We start from the raw sequence: 22,484 nt of genomic DNA on the forward strand, positions 1-22,484 counted from the left end.
GGTGTTTTTTATGGAATGTTTTATTAGCTCTTTGATTTCTGTAGCGTCGTTGCTGTGGTTGTTCTGTTCTTGATTATCTGAGGATGACGACCGGTTGACTACTTGCGCGTAGCTTCGGTTTCTAACGGTGTTGGTGTTGGTGTGGTTATTGTTCATTACGTACTGTGTATTTGGTGTTGGCATAGATTTCGCGTTGTCCTCTTGCGTGTGGAGATTGTTGTGTGTCCTGTTTCGAATCGGCGGGAAAAGCTTGCTTTGTAGTTGTTTTCTGACTACGCAGCCTTTGTAGCTGGCTGGGTGATTTCCATCGCAATTGTGACATTTTACGTCGTTTATTTTTCCCGAGTGTGGGCAGTTCACTGTTAGGTGCTTCCCTGCGCATTGGACGCACACCGGGTTTCTGTTGCAGTAGTTTTTTGTGTGTCCGTATTGTTGACACCGCATGCATTGTGGTATGTCTTTTTTGTGTCTAGGTGGCTCGACTGTGAATATTGTGTTTGAGATTTTTTTAATTTCAAATATCTCTTTGTTGTTGCTTTTCGGTTCTAGATCTATTATGAATAGGGGTAGTGGTTGCTTAGTGTCAAATCTGGTTATGTTGTTGTTCGTTCTTACCTGGTGTCCGATCTTGGCCAATTCCTCGCATATTTTGTTTGTATTTGTTTTAGGGTGTAGACCTCTGATTACTGCTTTGTAGCTCTTGTGCTATGAAACGTGACGATTAAGTTAAATGATGGAAAAGGCGAGTAATGAATCGGTTTTCTATATTCATGTAAAATTAATCTCATATATGTACGTGCATTCCGCTGTTTAGGGTGATCTACTTTCGTTCGTGTAAAGTGGTTCACTCGCGTTTCATCTTATTTTGGCTCCAAGAATCAGCTCTCAAAAACTTTTTACATCTGCAGCCAACCTGTATAGCATTAATAAAACTGTAACACTCTGTCCTAAGAGAATGGTTGCGTTACGATCTATAGTTGCTTTAAAACTTTTGTTCCCTATGATGGGTACTATACGATGCGATAGAAAAATTTGATCTTGAATTTTAAGATGCAAACAAACTTTCCACGGACTTGTTTTTACAAATCGCCATCGGTCCAATGATGGTATTGCATTATAATGGTTTTTACACTTACTTTTTTTCTATCCTTTACATATAAGAAAAATTATTAAAACTATTCGCAAGAATTGCAGTGGTGTATCTAAAATGGCATGAACAAATCCGATGGTCCCGTGCGCTAGACACACCCATCGCTAGCTTTCCTCCGACATAGCATCGTCACCGTACCTTACTTCTCCTAAGGCCTCAGGAGGGTCAAGTCAGCAACTTCTTCTACAGACGCTGGTGTCACGTAAACTTAGGGGTTGGTTGATGAAATAAAAATAGCTGAGTCGTACCACAACTATTGTCTTTATTTCACAGCACAAGGTTACACAGATTGGAGAGATGCTCACTGTCCGATGGTTTTGTCTATTTCTCCCCTAGGTGTTCTCGTCTCATTACGGAGAAAAGCTCGGTGTGGGTGTGCCCTTTTTAATTAACAACGCGGATTCGCTGTTCGCACCTTCCGTTAGGAAAAGTGAGGGTAACGATCCACGATGCCAATTGGTTATAGGTCATGTTAATAATATTGTTTATGGGAAAAATCAGCTTTTTCGTTAGTCAAGTATTGGGGTTTTCCCATTAGGTAACTACCTGCTTTCCCCGTAATTAGTAAGGACGTATAACAACCTAAGGGCTGTTTCAAGGACCATCCATAAACAGATAACACAAAAATAATAAACTAAAAGTTTAAGTTTATGGTGGATCCCTGGGGTAATTGAGGGTACGCTGTGGCCTTTGATATAAATTGACGTTACACTCGCTACGCATCTTGCACAGATCTTGGACCCGGCCACGGTCGAGGTCGCGGCTCCAGTCAGGATGGCGGAGCTGCGTGTGGTCGGGTTTGACGTGTCCGTAGATAAGGAAGAGCTGCGGGTCGCCCTGGCGCTGGCCGCGGGATGTGGTATTGTGGAGGTCAAGTCGGGGAGATCAGCACCTCCAGAAGCGGCCTTAGCTTGGCCTGGGTGCGTTGCCCATTGGCCGGAGCGTGCAAGCTTTCCCAGGCAAGAATGATCGCCCTGGGCTGGTCCACTGGAAGAGACGAAGCCATCGGGATGAGGCCCTTGCAGTGCTTCAAATGTTTGGAGCTTGGACATGTCAGGGCGACGTGCGTGCCCACGGTGAATCGGTCACACCTGTGTTACAAGTGTGGCGAATCCGGCCACCGTGCCAGAGGCTGCTCTTCCTCGACACACAAGTGCCCCTTGTGTGAATCTCTAGGTGCACCTGCTGCCCACCGTATGGGCGGGGCGGCGTGCAGACCCCCCAAGACAAGGAAGAACGGGCGAGAACTCGCCGGGGCTGTAAGGCAGGGTGACAACGCGGCTAGCCAGCATCTAGTCGGAGGAAGCACTGCCAAAGCGGTAGATGGCTGGGAGGAGGCTATGGATTTAGTACAATAAGTTCTACCGCATCCTCCAGACAAATTTAGGCCGATCGAGGCGGTCCGCGAGGATTTCCCTTAAAAAAAAAAAGGAAAGATAATTGCAATTAGTTGCAAAATTTTGATTTATTTTTCATTTCTCATGGCTGATTTCTATTAATGCTTAATATTCTTGTTACAATATAATAATGTATTATATTATGTTAATTATTATTTATTATTTTATCGTTAGTTCATCAACCATGAATAGTTAATGATTTAATAGTTAATTGTAACTAGTTGCAAAGTTTTAATTTATGGTTTGTTTCTCCTGGTTAATTTCTATTAATTTCTAATATCCCTGTTACCATATAATAATGATGTATTATATTGTACTAATTATTATTTATTTTTTCCTCGTTACTATCTTCCATTTGTAATATCATCTTATTAAATATTTATTTCTTCATCGAAAATATAACTTATTTTGCAACGTATAAAAGTTACTACATGCACGTGTTGATCAGCATTACTTTCAAAATGGCCGCTAGAAAATGTCCTTAGTATATAGTGACTTTTATTATTACCGAATTAATTATTTATCTGTTAATTAATTGTAACTTTATTTTAGTAGATGACGTATAATTGAAGTGGGAATAATATTATTTTGTATTTATTTTAGTGTATATAATTATTGTATGTATTTATTGTATGTATGTATTGTATGTAAAAGTTACTTCGCGCTCGTGTCACGACCGGCATACTTCAAATCCGATGGACTGACGATAGAGATAAAGATGTGACGGCACTCGGCGACAATGTATATCGCTGAAGTGCCTAATGAACCATCAACATCCCAACGGTCCTTCCACCGAAGGTTCTAGAAGAAAGAGCACGTGGCAACGATCGCGGACGCCTAGCAAATGCATGGACGGCGGGGATGTTGAGGGATGACAAAAGAAAGTAATCGGATCCGATCAAAAGTAAAATCATAAGAGTCAGTCTTAGAAAGTCACGCGTAGATTGAAGAACTACAATTGTTCAATTACAGCTATAGTAGACTCTAGGTTACAATGTTGCGGGATTATCCAAAATTCCAAAGGCTCCGGTGTTCTTACCGGAGTCTGTAATTGAACAATTGTAGTTATTCAATCCGATTGTAATTGTTCGAGAGTTGTGATAATGAGCTTGGGCTCGAGGTGACAGTCAGTCGCCGAACGTAGCCGCGGTTACGGGATGAACGCTTAGTCTAACAAAGGTATGGAGTAATTCTATAGCTCTCCTTAAAAGAAATATTCCTGGCGACACGCGACAGTAAACATTCCAACGGTTTCTGTCCCGTAGCTCGCCACACGCAGACCCTATTCTTCGAGTAAAATGATTGCCAGATGTCGATGCGTCTCCGCAGTACATGTTCGGCTAGCTCGAGGGCCCGTTATAAATCTTAAGATTTAGTCAACTAAAGTCCTTCAAACAGACAAACAGCCTTTGTCCCAACTACGGGAAAATAGGGGAGACCTATTTTTCAACGAGCGGCGTCTCCCACTAGCAACTTTCCCTCGAGGGCGGCTAGTATCTTTTTCTAACCACCGATATGGAGATTGACCAATTAGCAGCAACGCCAATTTCCCTTACTTTCTGGACGAAGGCTTTTCTCGACGAATCCGATGATCTCGTGTCCTTAGACACACCCCATTATAGTTTTCCTCTGTGGCATCATCGGGACGGGAAAGGCATTCTCGCTCGCGATCTCACTGATGAAAGGATTAACTCCCTACGGTCAGCGAATATTAACACAGAATCCGACTTAGATTTTTGCGAGTGCGTACGACTACCGTCCCGTTGTCCGCGAATTCGTTATTGAACCTAGGATCATTGTCATTAGTTTCTCGAGTACCTAACTACCACGGTTACTTGTCCGGTTCTATAATAATCGTATTTGCACTAGTCAATGTCTTCTCTATTGCATAACGACAACGTGTAACCCAAACGAAGATTCGTTTCACGTCCCTAACCCTAATTCGAATGTAAACCCGACATCAGAAGTGGGATCAGTGCCGGTTATAACAGTGCAAGAGCTTACGACAATCGTGCGCGAGTTAATTCCGTCGCTAGTGCAAAAATCGAGTGTGGAACTTAACAATTTTTCGACTCCGCTGCATGGCGCGCAGCTACCAGTCTGATTATGGAGGAAAATCCTTTACAAAGCAGTGCCCTGAATATAATTTCAATACCGAGTGTCGAATCGACTTCTACGTAGTGGAGGCGCCAACTGGTACATCAAGCCATCTGGGTGAGTCGTTTCCATTTTACCCCGATTTCGGAGCCGAGTGTTCGCTAATTAAAGAATCCGTAGTCTTGAGAATTGCTGGCAAAAGAACGATTGATATTGTAGTAATGCAAGGAATAAGAAATATTGGTACTAAACGTATCGCTCAAATCTTGTCCGTTGCAGGTGTCGGCGGGTAGAGATAAACTTTTCATGTTCTCGCTGATAGTTATTTAACAATACGATGTCGCGATTGCTCGTTCAATTTTAAGCCAAGATTTTGACGTAATATTACACAAAATAGCCTCGCTATGTGCAAAACAAAAATAATTAATACCTGTAATAAAACCGCTGAAAACGAGATCGATGTTAATGAAGTTGACAATGAGGTACGTGGTAGCGATAGAAGTCGATTAATCTTTCTTTTCGAAAATTCAGAGATTCATCCGTTACGGGTTCCCTACGTACTCGTACAAAAAAAAAAATACAGGCCAGTTAGAAGTACAATTAACTGATCCTAACATCGCCGTACAAGGAGTCCTAATAGACTTCGCGAGCGTAGGATAGTACGTGAGAGAACAAGCGATTTAATTACAGCCAAAAATCATAAAGCCTAGTAATTCACCGTTCGCGAGCCCTCGTTACTCGTGAAGACGAACAATGGTTCAGATAGATGATAGGTAGATTTTCGAGAACTAAATAAATATACGGTCGCGGATCGGTATCCTTTACCCCTCATTGCGGATCAAGTCGCGAGATTGCAAAAGCGAGATATTTTATTATTCTGGACATGGCCGGTGGGTTTCTCCAAACCCCTATTCATCCTAATTCTAGGAAGTATACAGCCTTGATTACCCTCGATGAACAATTTGGATAATAAGTTGTCGTTTTCTTCGAATTCTTTTGTGCCTTTGTTCGATCCATTCGATGTCCTTTATTTGCATAACATAAATGCGTGCGCGTTTAATGTTTCTTCCGGAAGTCATTTTCGGGACGGCGATACTATGCTGACTCCGTCGAAAATGATGATTCTTATATTTTCGGACAACCCTAATAATTTTTGCAACTCATACTTGTCTAAATATTCTAATATTTATGTTCTTCCTTGCTACCATTTTGTAAACCATCAAAGCGTTTACTACGGAAATCCTCAGGAGTAGTGGCATGCCAAGTCTTCTGTAGCATTTGACCCTTTTTAATTGTGGTGACATAAGAAATCATTTGGTCGAAGTGATCTGTACTACACTTTCCTTCATTGTATTCAGCAGCGGCTGCTGACTTCGATGTTGCGAACAAACAAAACGAGAGATCATTCTTGAGATTCCTTTGAAAACACGTATAACAGCCGACGTGCCATTCGTACGTTGTCGTCTATTTGGACGATGTCCTAATTATTGCCGACGCGATAGATCAAGCCCTAACAGGATTGCACACCGTACTAGATACCCTTGTAAAAGCCGGATTCTCCTTTAACTTTGCAATATGTTCTTTTCTAAAGGCATCGGTACTCTATTTGGAATATGTAATTTACGACCTAGAAGTTTGTCCCAACCCGGGTATAATGCACGCCTTGAGTTCTTTACCTGCGTCAACGGCCGTCACACAGCTCAGACAGTTCATAGGTTTAGCCTTTTATTTCCGAAAATTCGTCCCTAAATTTTCACGGGTAATGAAACCCTTGTATGCGCTTACTTCCGATAATAAAAACATGACTTGAACAGATAGGCATGAAAAAATAAGGCAAAAGGTAATTTCCTCCCTGACCGACGCGCCGGTGTTAATGGTATTTGACCCGAACCATCCGATAGAACTTCATATCGACGCTAGTTCGGATGGATATGAGGTTATTTTAATGCACAAGGTTGAAGGTAAAAATAGAGTAATAGAATATTACAGTATAAGAAGTAGCCCTGCGGAATCTAGGTATCATTCCTACGAACTAGAAACGTTAGCAGTTGTGAACGCCGTCAAGCATTTCAAGCACCTCCACGGACGAGAATTTCTTGTTGTCACTGATTGCAACTCCTTGAAAGCATCCAGTAATAAGGTACACTTGAATGACAGGGTTTACAGGTGGTAGGCTTACCTGCAAATTTTTACCTTTGACATTATGTACCGGGAAGGTAAACGAATGGCCCACGTAGATTTCTTTTCGCGAAATCCCGTAGACTTGGATCGCAGTACGTTCAGCAAAATTGTAGAGAAAGAAATTAACCTAACCGAAATCTCCGACGATTGGCTACTAGCGGAACAATGTCGCGGCCAACAAATTTCTGAGATCGTCAATAAATTACAGAACGAAGAGCTCGCGGAAGACGTCGCGAATACGTATGAGTTACGGTCCGGCACCCTCCATCGTAAAATACAAAGAAAAGGTAGAACTCTCTGCTTGCCCATCGTTCCAAGAGGGCTTTGGTGGTCCGTTATTAACCATGTGCAACAGTCAATTATGCACTTAGGTTGGGATAAAACGCTTGAGAAACTGTGCGAGTGTCACTGGTTCGAAGGAATGGCGGAGTATGTTCGCGAATTCGTAGAGAACTGTCACGCTTGTCAAGTTTCAAAGGCCAGTTCAGGTAAAATACGAGCTGAATTACATCCTATACCTAAGACCAGCATACCTTGGCATACAGTTCGCGTGGACATAACGGGCAAACTAAGCGGTAAAAGTGGTTCGAAAGAATATGTCATTGTTTTGGTCGACGTCTTCACTAAATTCGCATATCTGCATTATACTCGTAAAGTAGATTTCCTTAGTACCGTGAAAGCACTTAAGTACTATATTTTTATTCGGCAGTCCTTGCCGGATAATAGCGGACCAAGAGAGGTGTCCTAACGGGTAAAGAATTCCAAGATTTCTGGCAAGGTGAACACTAAAACTCCACTTAATCTCAACCGGTGCGAGTAGGGCCAACGGTCAGGTAGAGCGTATTACGGGTACGTTGAAAATTATGTTCACGATCATAGAAACGACCGGGCGATCGTGGCTAGACGCGGTTGGCAAAATACAGCTGGCTTCGAATTGCACGACCAACCGCGTGACTAAATCGAGCCCATTGGAACTATTAATTGGTGGAACAGCAAAGACCTTACGACTCGTTGATACCCGATAATATCGAAGAAAAAGAAGTAGATATCTCTTATGTAAGACAGCGGGCAATAGAGGATATAGAAATTAGTGCTAGGTACGATAAAGGTGGAGTTGACAAAACTAAAGCTAAGGTAGTTAGGTTTAACCTTGGTGATTTTGTATTATGCAAAAACGAGGAAAGAAACCAGACGAAGTTAGATCCGAAATTCAGGGGTCCATTCGAGATAGCAAAGATTTTGGAAGGAGATAGATATACTGTAAAAACCTTAGACGGCAAACAATCATATAAAGACGGACATGACAGACTGAGAAAAATGCTAGAAAGTTGCGCCCCTGCTGAGATGGACGTCTGCGGTGATGACAACGATGGTGATAATAACGATGCAAGTGCACTGACCTCAGAGGATCATTAACACCACGTTGTGGTCGTAGTGTATAACCACAGTGACGTTTTGCGTATCTGCAATATATCCACTGTGATGTCTCATACATCTGTAATATACCCACAGTGACGTTTGCGTATCGGCAATATATCCACTGTGATGTTTCATGTATCTGTAATATACCCACAGTGACGTTTTGCGTATCTGCAATATATCCACTGTGATGTCTCATACATCTGTAATATACCCACAGTGACGTTTGCGTATCGGCAATATATCCACTGTGATGTTTCATGTATCTGTAATATACCCACAGTGACGTTTTGCGTGTCTGCAATATATCCACTGTGATGTTTCATGCATCTGCAATATACCCACAGTGATACACCCAACGTAGCAATATGATCCAACCAACTGAGATTCATCAGTGTACGAAATCGAACCTGATCTGTCGTGTCATTACGGTCTGGCGACTCACAGAACGCAACTAGCACTTTGAATACAAATTATAACGCTACAAATTCTTGTTCTCTTTTAGTTTTGTGTTGTCAAGCCTCCAAACGAAATTTTGTTATTGCACTGGGCCCTTCACTTACTTGGACATTTAGTTAAATCGTAAATAATGTCAGTTGCATCGAATCTAATGTAAGAAAGCACGATATTTTAGTTACACACGAGGACGTGTGATAGTCAGGATGGCCGTGTCGGAGATGAAAGAACACCGGAGTCTGTAATTGAACAATTGTAGTTATTCAATCCGATTGTAATTGTTCGAGAGTTGTGATAATGAGCTTGGGCTCGAGGCGACAGTCAGTCGCCGAACGTAGCCGCCGTTACGGGATGAACGCTTTGTCTAACAAAGGTATGGAGTAATTCTATAGCTCTCCTTAAAAGAAATATTCGTGGCGACACGCGACAGTAAACATTCCAACGGTTTCTGTCCCGTGGCTCGCCACACGCAGACCCTATTCTTCGAGTAAGATGATTGCCAGATGTCGATGCGTCTCCGCAGTACATGTTCGGCTAGCCCGAGGGCCCGTTATAAATCTTAAGGTTTAGTTAACTAAAGTCCTTCAAACAGACAAACAGTCTTTGTCCCAACTACGGGAAGATAGGGGAGACCTATTTTTCAACGAGCGGCGTCTCCCACTAGCAACTTTCCCTCGAAGGCGGCTAGCATCTTTTTCTAACCACCGATATGGAGATTGACCAATTAGCAGCAACGCAAATTTCCCTTACTTTCTGAACGAAGGCTTTTCTCGACGAATCCGATGATCTCGTGTCCTTAGACACACCCCAATATAGTTTTCCTCTGTGGCATCATCGGGACGGGAAATTCATTCTCGCTCGCGATCTCATCGATGAAAAGAGTAACCCCTTACGACCGGTGAATATTACGCGTCCGACTTAGATTCTTGCGAATGCGTACGACTACTGTCCCGTTGTCCGCGGATTCGTTATTGAACCTAGAAACATTATCATTAGTTTCTCGAGTACCTAACTACCACGGTTACTTGTCCAGGCCTATAACAATCGTATTTGCACTAGTCAATGTCTTCTCTATTGCATAACGACAACGTGTAACCCAAACGAAGATTCGTTTCACGCCCCTAACCCTAATTCTAATGTAAACCCGACATATATACTATGGAACATATAAAATATACGAAATTTACAACTATGGAGTATAAAATATATGAAAATTGCATTACTAACTAACAAATTAACAAATATGGATACACCCAAGTGCATTAACACACATATGCACATGTAGATATATAGATAAACAAAATATTATTGTCAAACAAAATCAAAATCAACACATGGAACGTCAGGATACATTTCGCGAAACTTGTCCATACACCAAGAACGTACAACAGGGGAAATTCTTCCCTGACTAGAAGAATGATGACGCAAATGATCATCCAGGACTTCTCTTCAGGAAGGCGAATCTTCGCACAGTCATCTGTATCGTCTTCGTGAACCATTCACGTATCTCTTACGTAATTTTCTCTCCCTCTCCTTCTTCTTGCGCTAGAAGAGGACACAAATAAATATCTACCAAAAAGCGAGCAAAAGACAAATTCAGAATGTAAAATTACATACTTCTACAACTGGATCAGATGCCAAAGACATAGTCGCCTCAGTGTTCATAATTCAAGAAAACCGGAATGCGTATAAAACGAACGTACGCGAAACTTATCCACTTCACACCACCCTCAACAATAGTAAACGAAGCTCACACAAAAATACTCAGAGGAGGAAGACTTTATTGAAGAGCACGAACAACGCGTGCTGCACGATAAAGAAATCGGCGGATCAATGGGACAACCGCAGGCGCGCACTGCGCTGCATGCGCGATCGCCCACCACGACATTCTGCGCGACGGTCAGGGGACATTTGCTCACGTAGTGTCGGTCGGAAACTACGAGATTAAGACATGGCATCATTAAGATAGCCGGACAGACGAAACAGCGGCCAAGATAAGACGTCGCACGTGCCGCAGGTATCTTGGACGCTCCCACTAACATCAGCATGGAAGGTTCCAGAAGCATCTTCAGCAAGGACAAGTCGTTACACGTGCCGGAGGTATCTTGAACGTTCCCACCAGCATCAGCATAGAAGGTTCTAGAAGCATCGCAGACGAAACTTCAGCAAAAGATAAATAATAGCAGCAGCAACATCTTCTCACATAGGATCGGTGGGAAGCTTAGACTGTAGCGTTGCGATTCCCATAGGAGCAATCTGTCACGTGACAATTATCCCATGGTAGACTTAGATATAAATAAGCGTAGTGACATAAGGCGAGTTGGTTACTATCTTTATCGTCACCGTCACGCTGTCAGTATATCGTCGTGTTTCTTTACAATCAAATCACGTGTTTAACATTGTACAATTAAAAGTTTATCAAGTGTCTAATCTTCAAAGTTACTATCTTTACCATCACCGTCACGCTGTCAGTCTATTGCCGTGTTTCTTTACAATCAAATCAAGTTTTACATTTGTATAATTAAAGTCATTGTATAATTGAAGAAGTTCATTCAGAGTCGAGTTTAGAGTTGTCATTTTGTCAATCGAAGAGTTATACCATCAACCCGTCGATCAATTGCCAATTACTAATCAACCAGTTGGTCTTAGTCGAAATCGAGTTTGTAAAAATTTTATAAGTGTTAATCGCGGCGACCGTTGTGCCGAAATAAGTTGTCAAGATACCAGCAACCAACGAATTAAATATCCAAGAGCGATCCACCATACACCTACAGTCGTGGTAGGAGCTTTAATTTTATATCCTTCCCTCCGATAAATCTGCGGTTGTACCACACTCGCCATAGAAATAAAGTCTGTATTCAGATAATATTCGAACAAATCTTTAGCATATTATTAATATAAGTCATTCGAATCAAATAAACCTTGTATATCGAAAACGATTATTTATTTCAACAACTTTAATCCTCTCCGTGCCGGTACTCCTGCACATAGCAGGTTAGCCGAAACGTGGAACTTATTTGCCAGTTACGTCAACGCTAGTTAACGCTATCCATATGCATATAAGTTATTGAATAAAGATCAAGAGAATACAACGATTTGGAATCCTTCAGGCAGGACTGCGCTTCGAGTAGGCGAAACATGTCTGAGATTTCATTCGAATTGTTACAGATTGCGACGCTTAGATTAACTCGAGATTGCGCTGCGCTTCTGGCGAGCCAATTCCGTTAACTCCTACTAGCCGCAAGTTACATCAGCACCCTTAATAATAACAATACAAAAGAAAAGAAAAAAATATTTTGAAATAGTCCTTAGACTATTTCTGGTGGCAGCAACTACCGTATCAATCGGAAATTTCGAATCTAGATTTCAAATCATTGAGAACGTAACAATATAAAATTTTTTGGTGCCAGCGGTGGGATACGCTCCATATTTTTAAAGTTCTTACGGTTATCGACAAAATATAAATAGAAAATATGGCGACCGCACGAGACTCAGTGAATGAGAATACGCTCTTGACATTGTCAGAAAAATTGAAAACATAGGATGAAAATTTTCGCGTGTTAACCGACATAAACCTAAGACTTGCTAAATTAGAAGAAGACGTGCGTACAAGTAGGGCAACAAACGAAACCGAGATACCTGCATTATCGCCGATAACACCGCGAGAGACGAGATTGACCGATTAAGTTAAAGGCGCGATCGAGTCGGTACCAGTGTTCGACGGACACCGACCGTCTGTATTCAAATTTTTAAGGGAGTGCGAGTGAGCGCGAAATATGGTTCCAAGGCATCAAGAGCCTCAGTTGGTAGAATTATTAATGAATAAGCTTCGCGGACACGCGTTTCTCGCCGTAGAAGACAGCGAGGTAGGAAGTCTAAACGATTTCGGGAATAAATTAAAAGATATGATCGGTCCAGGAAAAACTGTTAACAAATATATAGGTAAATTAGCAACAGTGTTTCAACGACTGGGGAAAAGATATATTAGATTATATGGACCGCGTCAGAGATCTCAGGCTGGCGATAATGGATGGGGAAAGATGCGAGATATCCCAAGATGTCCAAGATACGATAGATTGGGACACAAGGTAGGATTTTGTTAAGGGGTTCCCAAATGAGATGTGTTTGCGAGTAAAAGTAGCAGGATACCAATCCCTAGACGGCGCGTACCGCCAAGCCGTGAAAGCAACACAAGAATTTAAACGAGAAAACAACAGAACGCGATACCAACGTCCGACACCCCCGAACAGTTACAACCGTAACAACGCTCGTCTCCTGAACAATAATAACAACATCGGGAACAACCACCAGGATCGAAGATTTGTACCGCCATCGCAGAATCACCCAAACGCTCCGAGACAAAATACGATAACCTATAACTATTGCAAAAAACCTGGGCATTTAGTAAAAGATTGTTACAAATTCAAAGCCCAAGTAGACGCTGGGGATAATCGTACCCTATGCATCGGGACAATCGGGAAACGTCCTTCGGGAGAACGGGGCGAGCCTCAAAGGAACCATGCTCCGAATCGCCCAAGAGTGCAGGCGGCGACAAGAAGACCAGTACCTACAGCGAGGAACAGAATGAATGCAATGCTGGCTGTAGAACCAAAGAAACAACCATCAAATACTATGGGAAACCCATCCTGCAGCCACGCGAAGAAACAAGCAGAGGATAAAAAATTTCAAGACCAAAAAGAAAAGAAAATACAAGGAGTATCGACCAAGAATCACCAAGAGTCGGACTAATATCCAGATTTTTCCAAACCCTTCAAGCTCACGACAAACGCATCAGGATACGCAATAGGCGGAGTATTGAGTCAGGAACCGATTGGGAAGGACTAGCCATTCGCGTATGCCTCTAGACTACTAAACCCCGCAAAACAAAACTATTCTACCATAGAAAAAGAATGTCTAGCAATCGTCTACTGCGCGATGCATTTCAGACCATACCTGTATGGTACGAAATTTACTATAGTAACAGACCACAAATCGTTAGTATGGATGAATTCTATTAAGGATCCCACGTCGAGAATTTGGAAATGGAAACTGAAATTATCAGACTTCGAGTTCGATATCCAATACAAAGAAGGACGAAGAAATGCAAACGCAGATGCATCGTCTAGAAACCCAGGGGTGTGCCTGCCAATCAGGAAGCGAGAAGAAGACTCGCCAGATCGATATCCACATTTAAATAGATTTTAATTGGATACCTCAACCGAGGACTCTCCCATATTTGAAGCTAAACCACGCGTCTTGCCTCAGTTCTATGATCCGAGAAAACAAGGAAAAGCCTTTACTCGAAAGCATCTCACCATAGAAGAAACATCCGTAAAATATTTTGACCAAGCATTATCGAAATCGATGTAAACACAGGCAAGGAAGTAGCCGATCAAGAAATAGAGTACATAGGAACAACAAGTGAAGAAGAGCCTTCTACGGCAGACTCTGAACCAACACGGCAACGAGGAGAAGACGCGAGATCTATGATACTTGCAGAACTAAAAATTTCGGAAACACGAGATTCAGTTACGAGAGTGAATGATCATAAAGTGATATTCGTCGATATACAGGGCGCTCCGATAGATAAAGGAGCTTTAAAAATGAAGGAAGCAGGGAAACTGCCGCATTATGAAGATCTAATGTTGGGAAGAGCAAGATTGAATCAAGAATCCGGAAAATACATCGTACCCCTACTCGTAAAGGAAGACCGAAATATTCCTATAATGCCAGAAAATTTATTAAATTCATTGAGATCCTTACTGGACGTAGTAAACGAAAAACAATTAATGTCCTTTAGCATTAGCAAAGGAAATATGGAAGAAATACCCTGGCAACACACAATCAGGAAATTGAAGGAAGTATTTATGGAAAAAAACCATAACTATCATCATCTGCACTGGGGAAGTAATCACCCCACCAGTGGAAGCGCGAAGCAACATAATACGAGAGAAACACGAATCATACGTAGCGGGACACTATTACTGGGAAAACATGAAGAAAGAGATTCAAGAATATGTAAGAACCTGTAGAGAATGCCAGTTAAAGAAACTAACAAGAATAAAGACGAAGCAACCGATGGTGCTCACAGACACACCAGGTAAAGCTTTCGACAAAATTAGTACGGATATCATCGGTTCATTGCCAAAGACACAAAAGGGAAATGAATATATATTAACTATTCAAAATTTATTGACAAAGTATTCGATCGGGATTCCGATGGAAGGGATCTCTTCAGCTGAGATAGCGGACGTTTTCGTAAAACGATTCATTTGCCAATTCGGATCACCGAGAGCCATTCTTACCGACCAGGGACCGAACTTTACATCTTCGCTAATGAAGAAAGTAGCAAAGAGATTTCGCATCAAACAATTACACCACGTCGGCATACCATTCACAAAGCAACGGTTCAATTGAAAGATCTCACCACGTGTTAACCGAATATCTCAAGTTATACATCGAAAATTCAAGAAACTGAGACAAATGGGTGGAATTAGCCATGTTTTCTTATAATACCTCTGTACACGAAGGAACGAAATTCTCCCCGCACGAATTAGTTTTTGAGCACTTGACCAGAGAACCCACTGGTGAAATGATAATCGAAGAGGATATAGAACCAACAAATGCGGAATATCTCAGAGACCTGTTCAATAAAATCAACACCGTGCCAAGGGCCAATGCCAAGAGAAAATTTGATGAAATCCAAGTTAAAATCAAAGGAATATTACGACAGACGAATCAACCCGCAAAATTTCAAAATAGGAGATCTGGTATATCTACTAAAGGAACCTAGCAAAGGAAAATTTTCTGATCAATATACAGGACCGCATAAAGTGTTAGAAATTTTGCAGAATCAAAACGTCAAGATTGAAGTGAAGGGGATTCCGCGTGCAATACACTTGAACAATTTAAAACTAGAACATAACTGAGACAATAGCCAGAACGATTTCAGGAAGCAACGTAGTATGGTAGTATATAGTATAACGCTGCTTGTCGAATAATGAAGATAGCGGAAACCTAAAAGAAAAAATGGAAATTACTATGTATTCTGGCCGCTATTTCAATATAAAATGCGTTAATTCAATAAAATAAACAAAGATATTGGAAGAGATTAAAAAGAGAAAAGTACCTTATAAATCAAAGAGGCTTGTACACAATTAATTATTGTAGAAAGAAATGTATATGCAAGAATTCCACAGGGGTTGGTTATGGGTCCATTTTTGTAGAACATAGTATACGACGCTCAGCTGAAACAAATGGATAGATTAACCTCAATTGCCTTAATATAAAAAAAAGAGAAAAAATGTTAAATATTGATAACACTTTTAAAGTTAAACTAAAAGAAGCAATGATAACAGTCAATAATTGATGTTCGACAACAGACTTACAGTTGGCCAATGAAAAAAGACTGAAACCACTTTACTTACAGGTACGAGAATACCGAAGGTAATAAATATTAAGATTGACAGTTATAACCTGAGAAAATAAATGAAAAAAAAATAAATAAAAAAGAGAATGTTATAAAATACTTTGGAATAGAAATTGATATTAGTAGGAAATTCACTACTCACATCGAAAAGGTATACACAAAAGCCGACACAGTTATGAGAAGCATACTACCAAGTTTAAGTGAATACGTACGGAGTATTGAAGTAGATACTATTGGAACAGTAAAGAAGGCAATAGGAAACTGAAAAACCAAGAAGAAATTAGTGACATTATAACAAAATAACTCAACGTCGACGCAATAGTCTTTGCAAACAAGAAAAAGGACAAACTATTTTACTATGCGGATACTTACGAAATATGGCATTTTTTTTTTATACTTACAGATCTAACATAAATAAAAGTAGTCATAATAAGTGTTGACAATGTAACGAAGAACCAGATGATGCCAAACATGCACTGTGTAAATATCCTATGTGAGCGACACAGCGTATAGACTTGAAGAATAAAGTTGGAAAACCTATAAGCAGTAATAATGTAGTGAACAAAGTTTTAACTAATAAGATATGGACTAGCTTCAAACTGTATTATGTAGTAACAACCAATTAATAAGAAAACAAAATTGGCCAATAAGTATAGAAAGAGGTTAGAAATAAATCAAGATAGGTTAACCTAATATCAACAGCATAAACGACTGAAATAAGAGGATAATATATTACATTAACCTATATAATATTATTATACTAAATTTGATATATAGAATATTATAATACACAATAGTAGTCGTTGACACAATACACTGTAAACATATTAAATTAAACAAATTAAATGGCAATTTTAATACTTACAGCTGTAGGATAAATAAATGTACTTATAATAAGTGTTGAGAGTGTAACGAAGAACCAGACAATGCAAAACACGTACCGTATAGATGTTCCAAGCAAGTGACGCAGTGTTCAGAAAAAAAAATAGAATTGGAGAACCTATAAATAACAATAATTCAATTAACAAGCTCTATCTAATAATATATGGATTAGCTCCAAAAATTATACCATACAATTATGAAATAACAGCAAATCACAAGTACGAAGTAACGACAAACTAATAAGAAGGAAATAGAAACAGCCAATAAATATAGAAATAGGTTAGAAATTAATCGAGACAGGTTAACAGAATATCAACGACAACAAGATTAAAATAAGGGATTATTATATTGTATTGACCTATTATAATATAATATTAAATCTGGTGTAAAGAAATAAGGTTATACTACACAATAGTGATTGGTGACACAATACACTATGCACATATTGAATTAAACCAATTAAACAAAAGCTATATAAATATAAAACACTCATAACCAAGCAGTGAAGCAGTGCTAATAATAATTTATAGATGTCAACAGCAATACAATCCACATGCTATTACATTAAAATAACACACAGTATATACACATATTATAATGAACACAAAAACAATATTATTGTCATTTCAATTTTCAATTCCACTAAAATAGAGTTAAAAATATGTAACAGATAAATAATCATTCCTGCATTGAATGAAAAACTACAACACACTGGAAATATTCAAAGCGGCCATTTTGGAAGTAATGCTGATCGTCACGAGTGTCACGTAAAATAACAAAATAGAAAAAAGAAATTTGAGGTGAAAAATAAAAAAAGAAAACTTTATTTTTTTCTAACAACAATACACTTTACAATCAACTTCCGAACTCTAGGCGTGACTTTCTAAGACTGACTCTTATGATTTTACTTTCGATCGGATCCCTCCTCAACATCCCCGCCGTCCATGCATTTGCTAGGCGTCCGCGATCGTTGCCACGTGCTCTTTCTTCTAGACCCTTCGGTGGAAGGACCGTTGGGATGTTGATGGTTCATTAGGCACTTCAGCGATATACATTGTCGCCGAGTGCCGCCACATCTTTATCTCTATCGTCAGTCCATCGGATTTGAAGTATGCCGGTCGTGACACGAGCGCGAAGTAACTTTTACATACAATACATACATACAATAAATACATACAATGATTATATACACTAAAATAAATACAAAATAATATTATTCCCACTTCAATTATACGTCATCTACTAAAATAAAGTTACAATTAATTAACAGATAAATAATTAATTCGGTAATAATAAAAGTCACTATATACTAAGGACATTTTCTAGCGGCCATTTTGAAAGTAATGCTGATCAACACGTGCATGTAGTAACTTTTATACGTTGCAAAATAAGTTATATTTTCGATGAAGAAATAAATATTTAATAAGATGATATTACAAATGGAAGATAGTAACGAGGAAAAAATAAATAATAATTAGTACAATATAATACATCATTATTATATGGTAACAGGGATATTAGAAATTAATAGAAATTAACCAGGAGAAACAAACCATAAATTAAAACTTTGCAACTAGTTACAATTAACTATTAAATCATTAACTATTCATGGTTGATGAACTAACGATAAAATAATAAATAATAATTAACATAATATAATACATTATTATATTGTAACAAGAATATTAAGCATTAATAGAAATCAGCCATGAGAAATGAAAAATAAATCAAAATTTTGCAACTAATTGCAATTATCTTTCCTTTTTTTTTTTAAGGGAAATCCTCGCGGACCGCCTCGATCGGCCTAAATTTGTCTGGAGGATGCGGTAGAACTTATTGTACTAAATCCATAGCCTCCTCCCAGCCATCTACCGCTTTGGCAGTGCTTCCTCCGACTAGATGCTGGCTAGCCGCGTTGTCACCCTGCCTTACAGCCCCGGCGAGTTCTCGCCCGTTCTTCCTTGTCTTGGGGGGTCTGCACGCCGCCCCGCCCATACGGTGGGCAGCAGGTGCACCTAGAGATTCACACAAGGGGCACTTGTGTGTCGAGGAAGAGCAGCCTCTGGCACGGTGGCCGGATTCGCCACACTTGTAACACAGGTGTGACCGATTCACCGTGGGCACGCACGTCGCCCTGACATGTCCAAGCTCCAAACATTTGAAGCACTGCAAGGGCCTCATCCCGATGGCTTCGTCTCTTCCAGTGGACCAGCCCAGGGCGATCATTCTTGCCTGGGAAAGCTTGCACGCTCCGGCCAATGGGCAACGCACCCAGGCCAAGCTAAGGCCGCTTCTGGAGGTGCTGATCTCCCCGACTTGACCTCCACAATACCACATCCCGCGGCCAGCGCCAGGGCGACCCGCAGCTCTTCCTTATCTACGGACACGTCAAACCCGACCACACGCAGCTCCGCCATCCTGACTGGAGCCGCGACCTCGACCGTGGCCGGGTCCAAGATCTGTGCAAGATGCGTAGCGAGTGTAACGTCAATTTATATCAAAGGCCACAGCGTACCCTCAATTACCCCAGGGATCCACCATAAACTTAAACTTTTAGTTTATTATTTTTGTGTTATCTGTTTATGGATGGTCCTTGAAACAGCCCTTAGGTTGTTATACGTCCTTACTAATTACGGGGAAAGCAGGTAGTTACCTAATGGGAAAACCCCAATACTTGACTAACGAAAAAGCTGATTTTTCCCATAAACAATATTATTAACATGACCTATAACCAATTGGCATCGTGGATCGTTACCCTCACTTTTCCTAACGGAAGGTGCGAACAGCGAATCCGCGTTGTTAATTAAAAAGGGCACACCCACACCGAGCTTTTCTCCGTAATGAGACGAGAACACCTAGGGGAGAAATAGACAAAACCATCGGACAGTGAGCATCTCTCCAATCTGTGTAACCTTGTGCTGTGAAATAAAGACAATAGTTGTGGTACGACTCAGCTATTTTTATTTCATCAACCAACCCCTAAGTTTACGTGACACCAGCGTCTGTAGAAGAAGTTGCTGACTTGACCCTCCTGAGGCCTTAGGAGAAGTAAGGTACGGTGACGATGCTATGTCGGAGGAAAGCTAGCGATGGGTGTGTCTAGCGCACGGGACCATCGGATTTGTTCATGCCATTTTAGATACACCACTGCAATTCTTGCGAATAGTTTTAATAATTTTTCTTATATGTAAAGGATAGAAAAAAAGTAAGTGTAAAAACCATTATAATGCAATACCATCATTGGACCGATGGCGATTTGTAAAAACAAGTCCGTGGAAAGTTTGTTTGCATCTTAAAATTCAAGATCAAATTTTTCTATCGCATCGTATAGTACCCATCATAGGGAACAAAAGTTTTAAAGCAACTATAGATCGTAACGCAACCATTCTCTTAGGACAGAGTGTTACAGTTTTATTAATGCTATACAGGTTGGCTGCAGATGTAAAAAGTTTTTGAGAGCTGATTCTTGGAGCCAAAATAAGATGAAACGCGAGTGAACCACTTTACACGAACGAAAGTAGATCACCCTAAACAGCGGAATGCACGTACATATATGAGATTAATTTTACATGAATATAGAAAACCGATTCATTACTCGCCTTTTCCATCATTTAACTTAATCGTCACGTTTCATAGCACAAGAGCTACAAAGCAGTAATCAGAGGTCTACACCCTAAAACAAATACAAACAAAATATGCGAGGAATTGGCCAAGATCGGACACCAGGTAAGAACGAACAACAACATAACCAGATTTGACACTAAGCAACCACTACCCCTATTCATAATAGATCTAGAACCGAAAAGCAACAACAAAGAGATATTTGAAATTAAAAAAATCTCAAACACAATATTCACAGTCGAGCCACCTAGACACAAAAAAGACATACCACAATGCATGCGGTGTCAACAATACGGACACACAAAAAACTACTGCAACAGAAACCCGGTGTGCGTCCAATGCGCAGGGAAGCACCTAACAGTGAACTGCCCACACTCGGGAAAAATAAACGACGTAAAATGTCACAATTGCGATGGAAATCACCCAGCCAGCTACAAAGGCTGCGTAGTCAGAAAACAACTACAAAGCAAGCTTTTCCCGCCGATTCGAAACAGGACACACAACAATCTCCACACGCAAGAGGACAACGCGAAATCTATGCCAACACCAAATACACAGTACGTAATGAACAATAACCACACCAACACCAACACCGTTAGAAACCGAAGCTACGCGCAAGTAGTCAACCGGTCGTCATCCTCAGATAATCAAGAACAGAACAACCACAGCAACGACGCTACAGAAATCAAAGAGCTAATAAAACATTCCATAAAAAACACCGAAATACTCACAAAAATGATAAACGACCAAAACGAACTCCTCAGACAGCAAACACAGCAGATAACAGTCATGTTACAATTAGTTACTAACATGGTGAGCAAAAAATAAAAATGGACACGCTTAAAATAGCAGCCTGGAACTCTAACGGCCTACAACAAAGGGCCCTAGAAACTAAAACATTCCTGCACAGCAATAACATCGATATACTACTCGTCTCAGAAACACACCTCACAATAAAAAGCTACATAAAAATACCACACTACACCATGTACGACACCAAGCATCCCTCAGGGAAAGCACACGGAGGGACGGCAGTAGTAATAAAAAACGACATTAAACATCACCTACACAGCCAGGTCAGTACGGAACATATACAAGCAACCACCGTTACCGTACAGACTAACACCAACAAACTGCAGTTGCCAGCAGTATACGCACCGCCGCGACACAAAATCACGACGCAAATGTGGGAAGACTACTTCCGACACTTAGGTGACAAGTATGTCGGAGATGAAAGAACACCGGAGTTTTTGGAATTTCGGATAATCCCGCAACATTGTAACCTAGAGTCTACTATAGCTGTAATTGAACAATTGTAGTTATTCAATCCGATTGTAATTGTTCGAGAGTTGTGATAATGAGCTTGGACTCGAAGTGACAGTCAGTCGCCGAACGTAGCCGCGGTTACGGGATGAACGCTTAGTCTAACAAAGGTATGGAGTAATTCTATGGCTCTCCTTAAAAGAAATATTCGTGGCGACACGCGACAGTAAACATTCCAACGGTTTATGTCCCGTGGCTCGCCACACGCAGACCCTATTCTTCGAGTAAGATGATTGCCAGATGTCGATGCGTCTCCGCAGTACATGTTCGGCTAGCCCGAGGGCCCGTTATAAATCTTAAGGTTTAGTTAACTAAAGTCCTTCAAACAGACAAACAGTCTTTGTCCCAACTACGGGACGATAGGGGAGACATATTTTTCAACGAGCGGCGTCTCCCACTAGCAACTTTCCCTCGAGGGCGGCTAGCATCTTTTTCTAACCACCGATATGGAGATTGACCAATTAGCAGCAACGTCAATTTCCCTTACTTTCTGAACGAAGGCTTTTCTCGACGAATCCGATGATCTCGT

At 40.7% G+C, this 22,484-nt stretch overlaps 2 protein-coding genes, 1 long non-coding RNA gene and 1 pseudogene across 7 annotated transcripts; 1 reads left to right on the forward strand and 3 right to left on the reverse strand.

The window, feature by feature from the left end:
• Positions 1 to 1,395: 1,395 nt before the first annotated feature.
• On the reverse strand, positions 1,396 to 10,890 carry LOC143305034 (uncharacterized). Its single transcript, XM_076627594.1, has 3 exons — positions 10,318 to 10,890; positions 9,451 to 10,245; positions 1,396 to 2,566 (listed from the first exon to the last, which is right to left on the reverse strand). Exon 3 carries the CDS (start codon positions 2,200 to 2,202, stop codon positions 1,693 to 1,695), a length of 510 nt encoding a protein of 169 aa, XP_076483709.1. The 5' UTR covers positions 2,203 to 2,566; positions 9,451 to 10,245; positions 10,318 to 10,890; the 3' UTR covers positions 1,396 to 1,692.
• A 732-nt stretch (positions 10,891 to 11,622) lies between these two features.
• Positions 11,623 to 18,058, reverse strand: LOC143305035 (uncharacterized). Of its 5 annotated transcripts, XR_013061710.1 has the most exons (6): positions 17,920 to 18,052; positions 17,071 to 17,129; positions 16,531 to 16,666; positions 16,342 to 16,390; positions 15,830 to 15,947; positions 11,623 to 15,717 (listed from the first exon to the last, which is right to left on the reverse strand). It is a non-coding gene; the product is annotated as an uncharacterized LOC143305035 (long non-coding RNA). The 5 variants fall into 5 exon arrangements; XR_013061712.1 differs by having other exon boundaries at positions 15,830 to 16,390; positions 16,995 to 17,129; positions 17,920 to 18,058; XR_013061711.1 differs by lacking the exon at positions 16,342 to 16,390.
• Positions 12,470 to 13,449, forward strand: LOC143305029 (uncharacterized; annotated as a pseudogene).
• A 786-nt stretch (positions 18,059 to 18,844) lies between the features above and the next one.
• Positions 18,845 to 19,348, reverse strand: LOC143305030 (uncharacterized). The gene has a single exon (XM_076627582.1). It carries the CDS (start codon positions 19,346 to 19,348, stop codon positions 18,845 to 18,847), a length of 504 nt encoding a protein of 167 aa, XP_076483697.1.
• Positions 19,349 to 22,484: the final 3,136 nt, after the last annotated feature.

The sequence above is a fragment of the Bombus vancouverensis genome, unplaced genomic scaffold, assembly GCF_051014615.1.
Source record: "Bombus vancouverensis nearcticus unplaced genomic scaffold, iyBomVanc1_principal scaffold0076, whole genome shotgun sequence".
Classification (NCBI taxonomy): domain Eukaryota; kingdom Metazoa; phylum Arthropoda; class Insecta; order Hymenoptera; family Apidae; genus Bombus; species Bombus vancouverensis.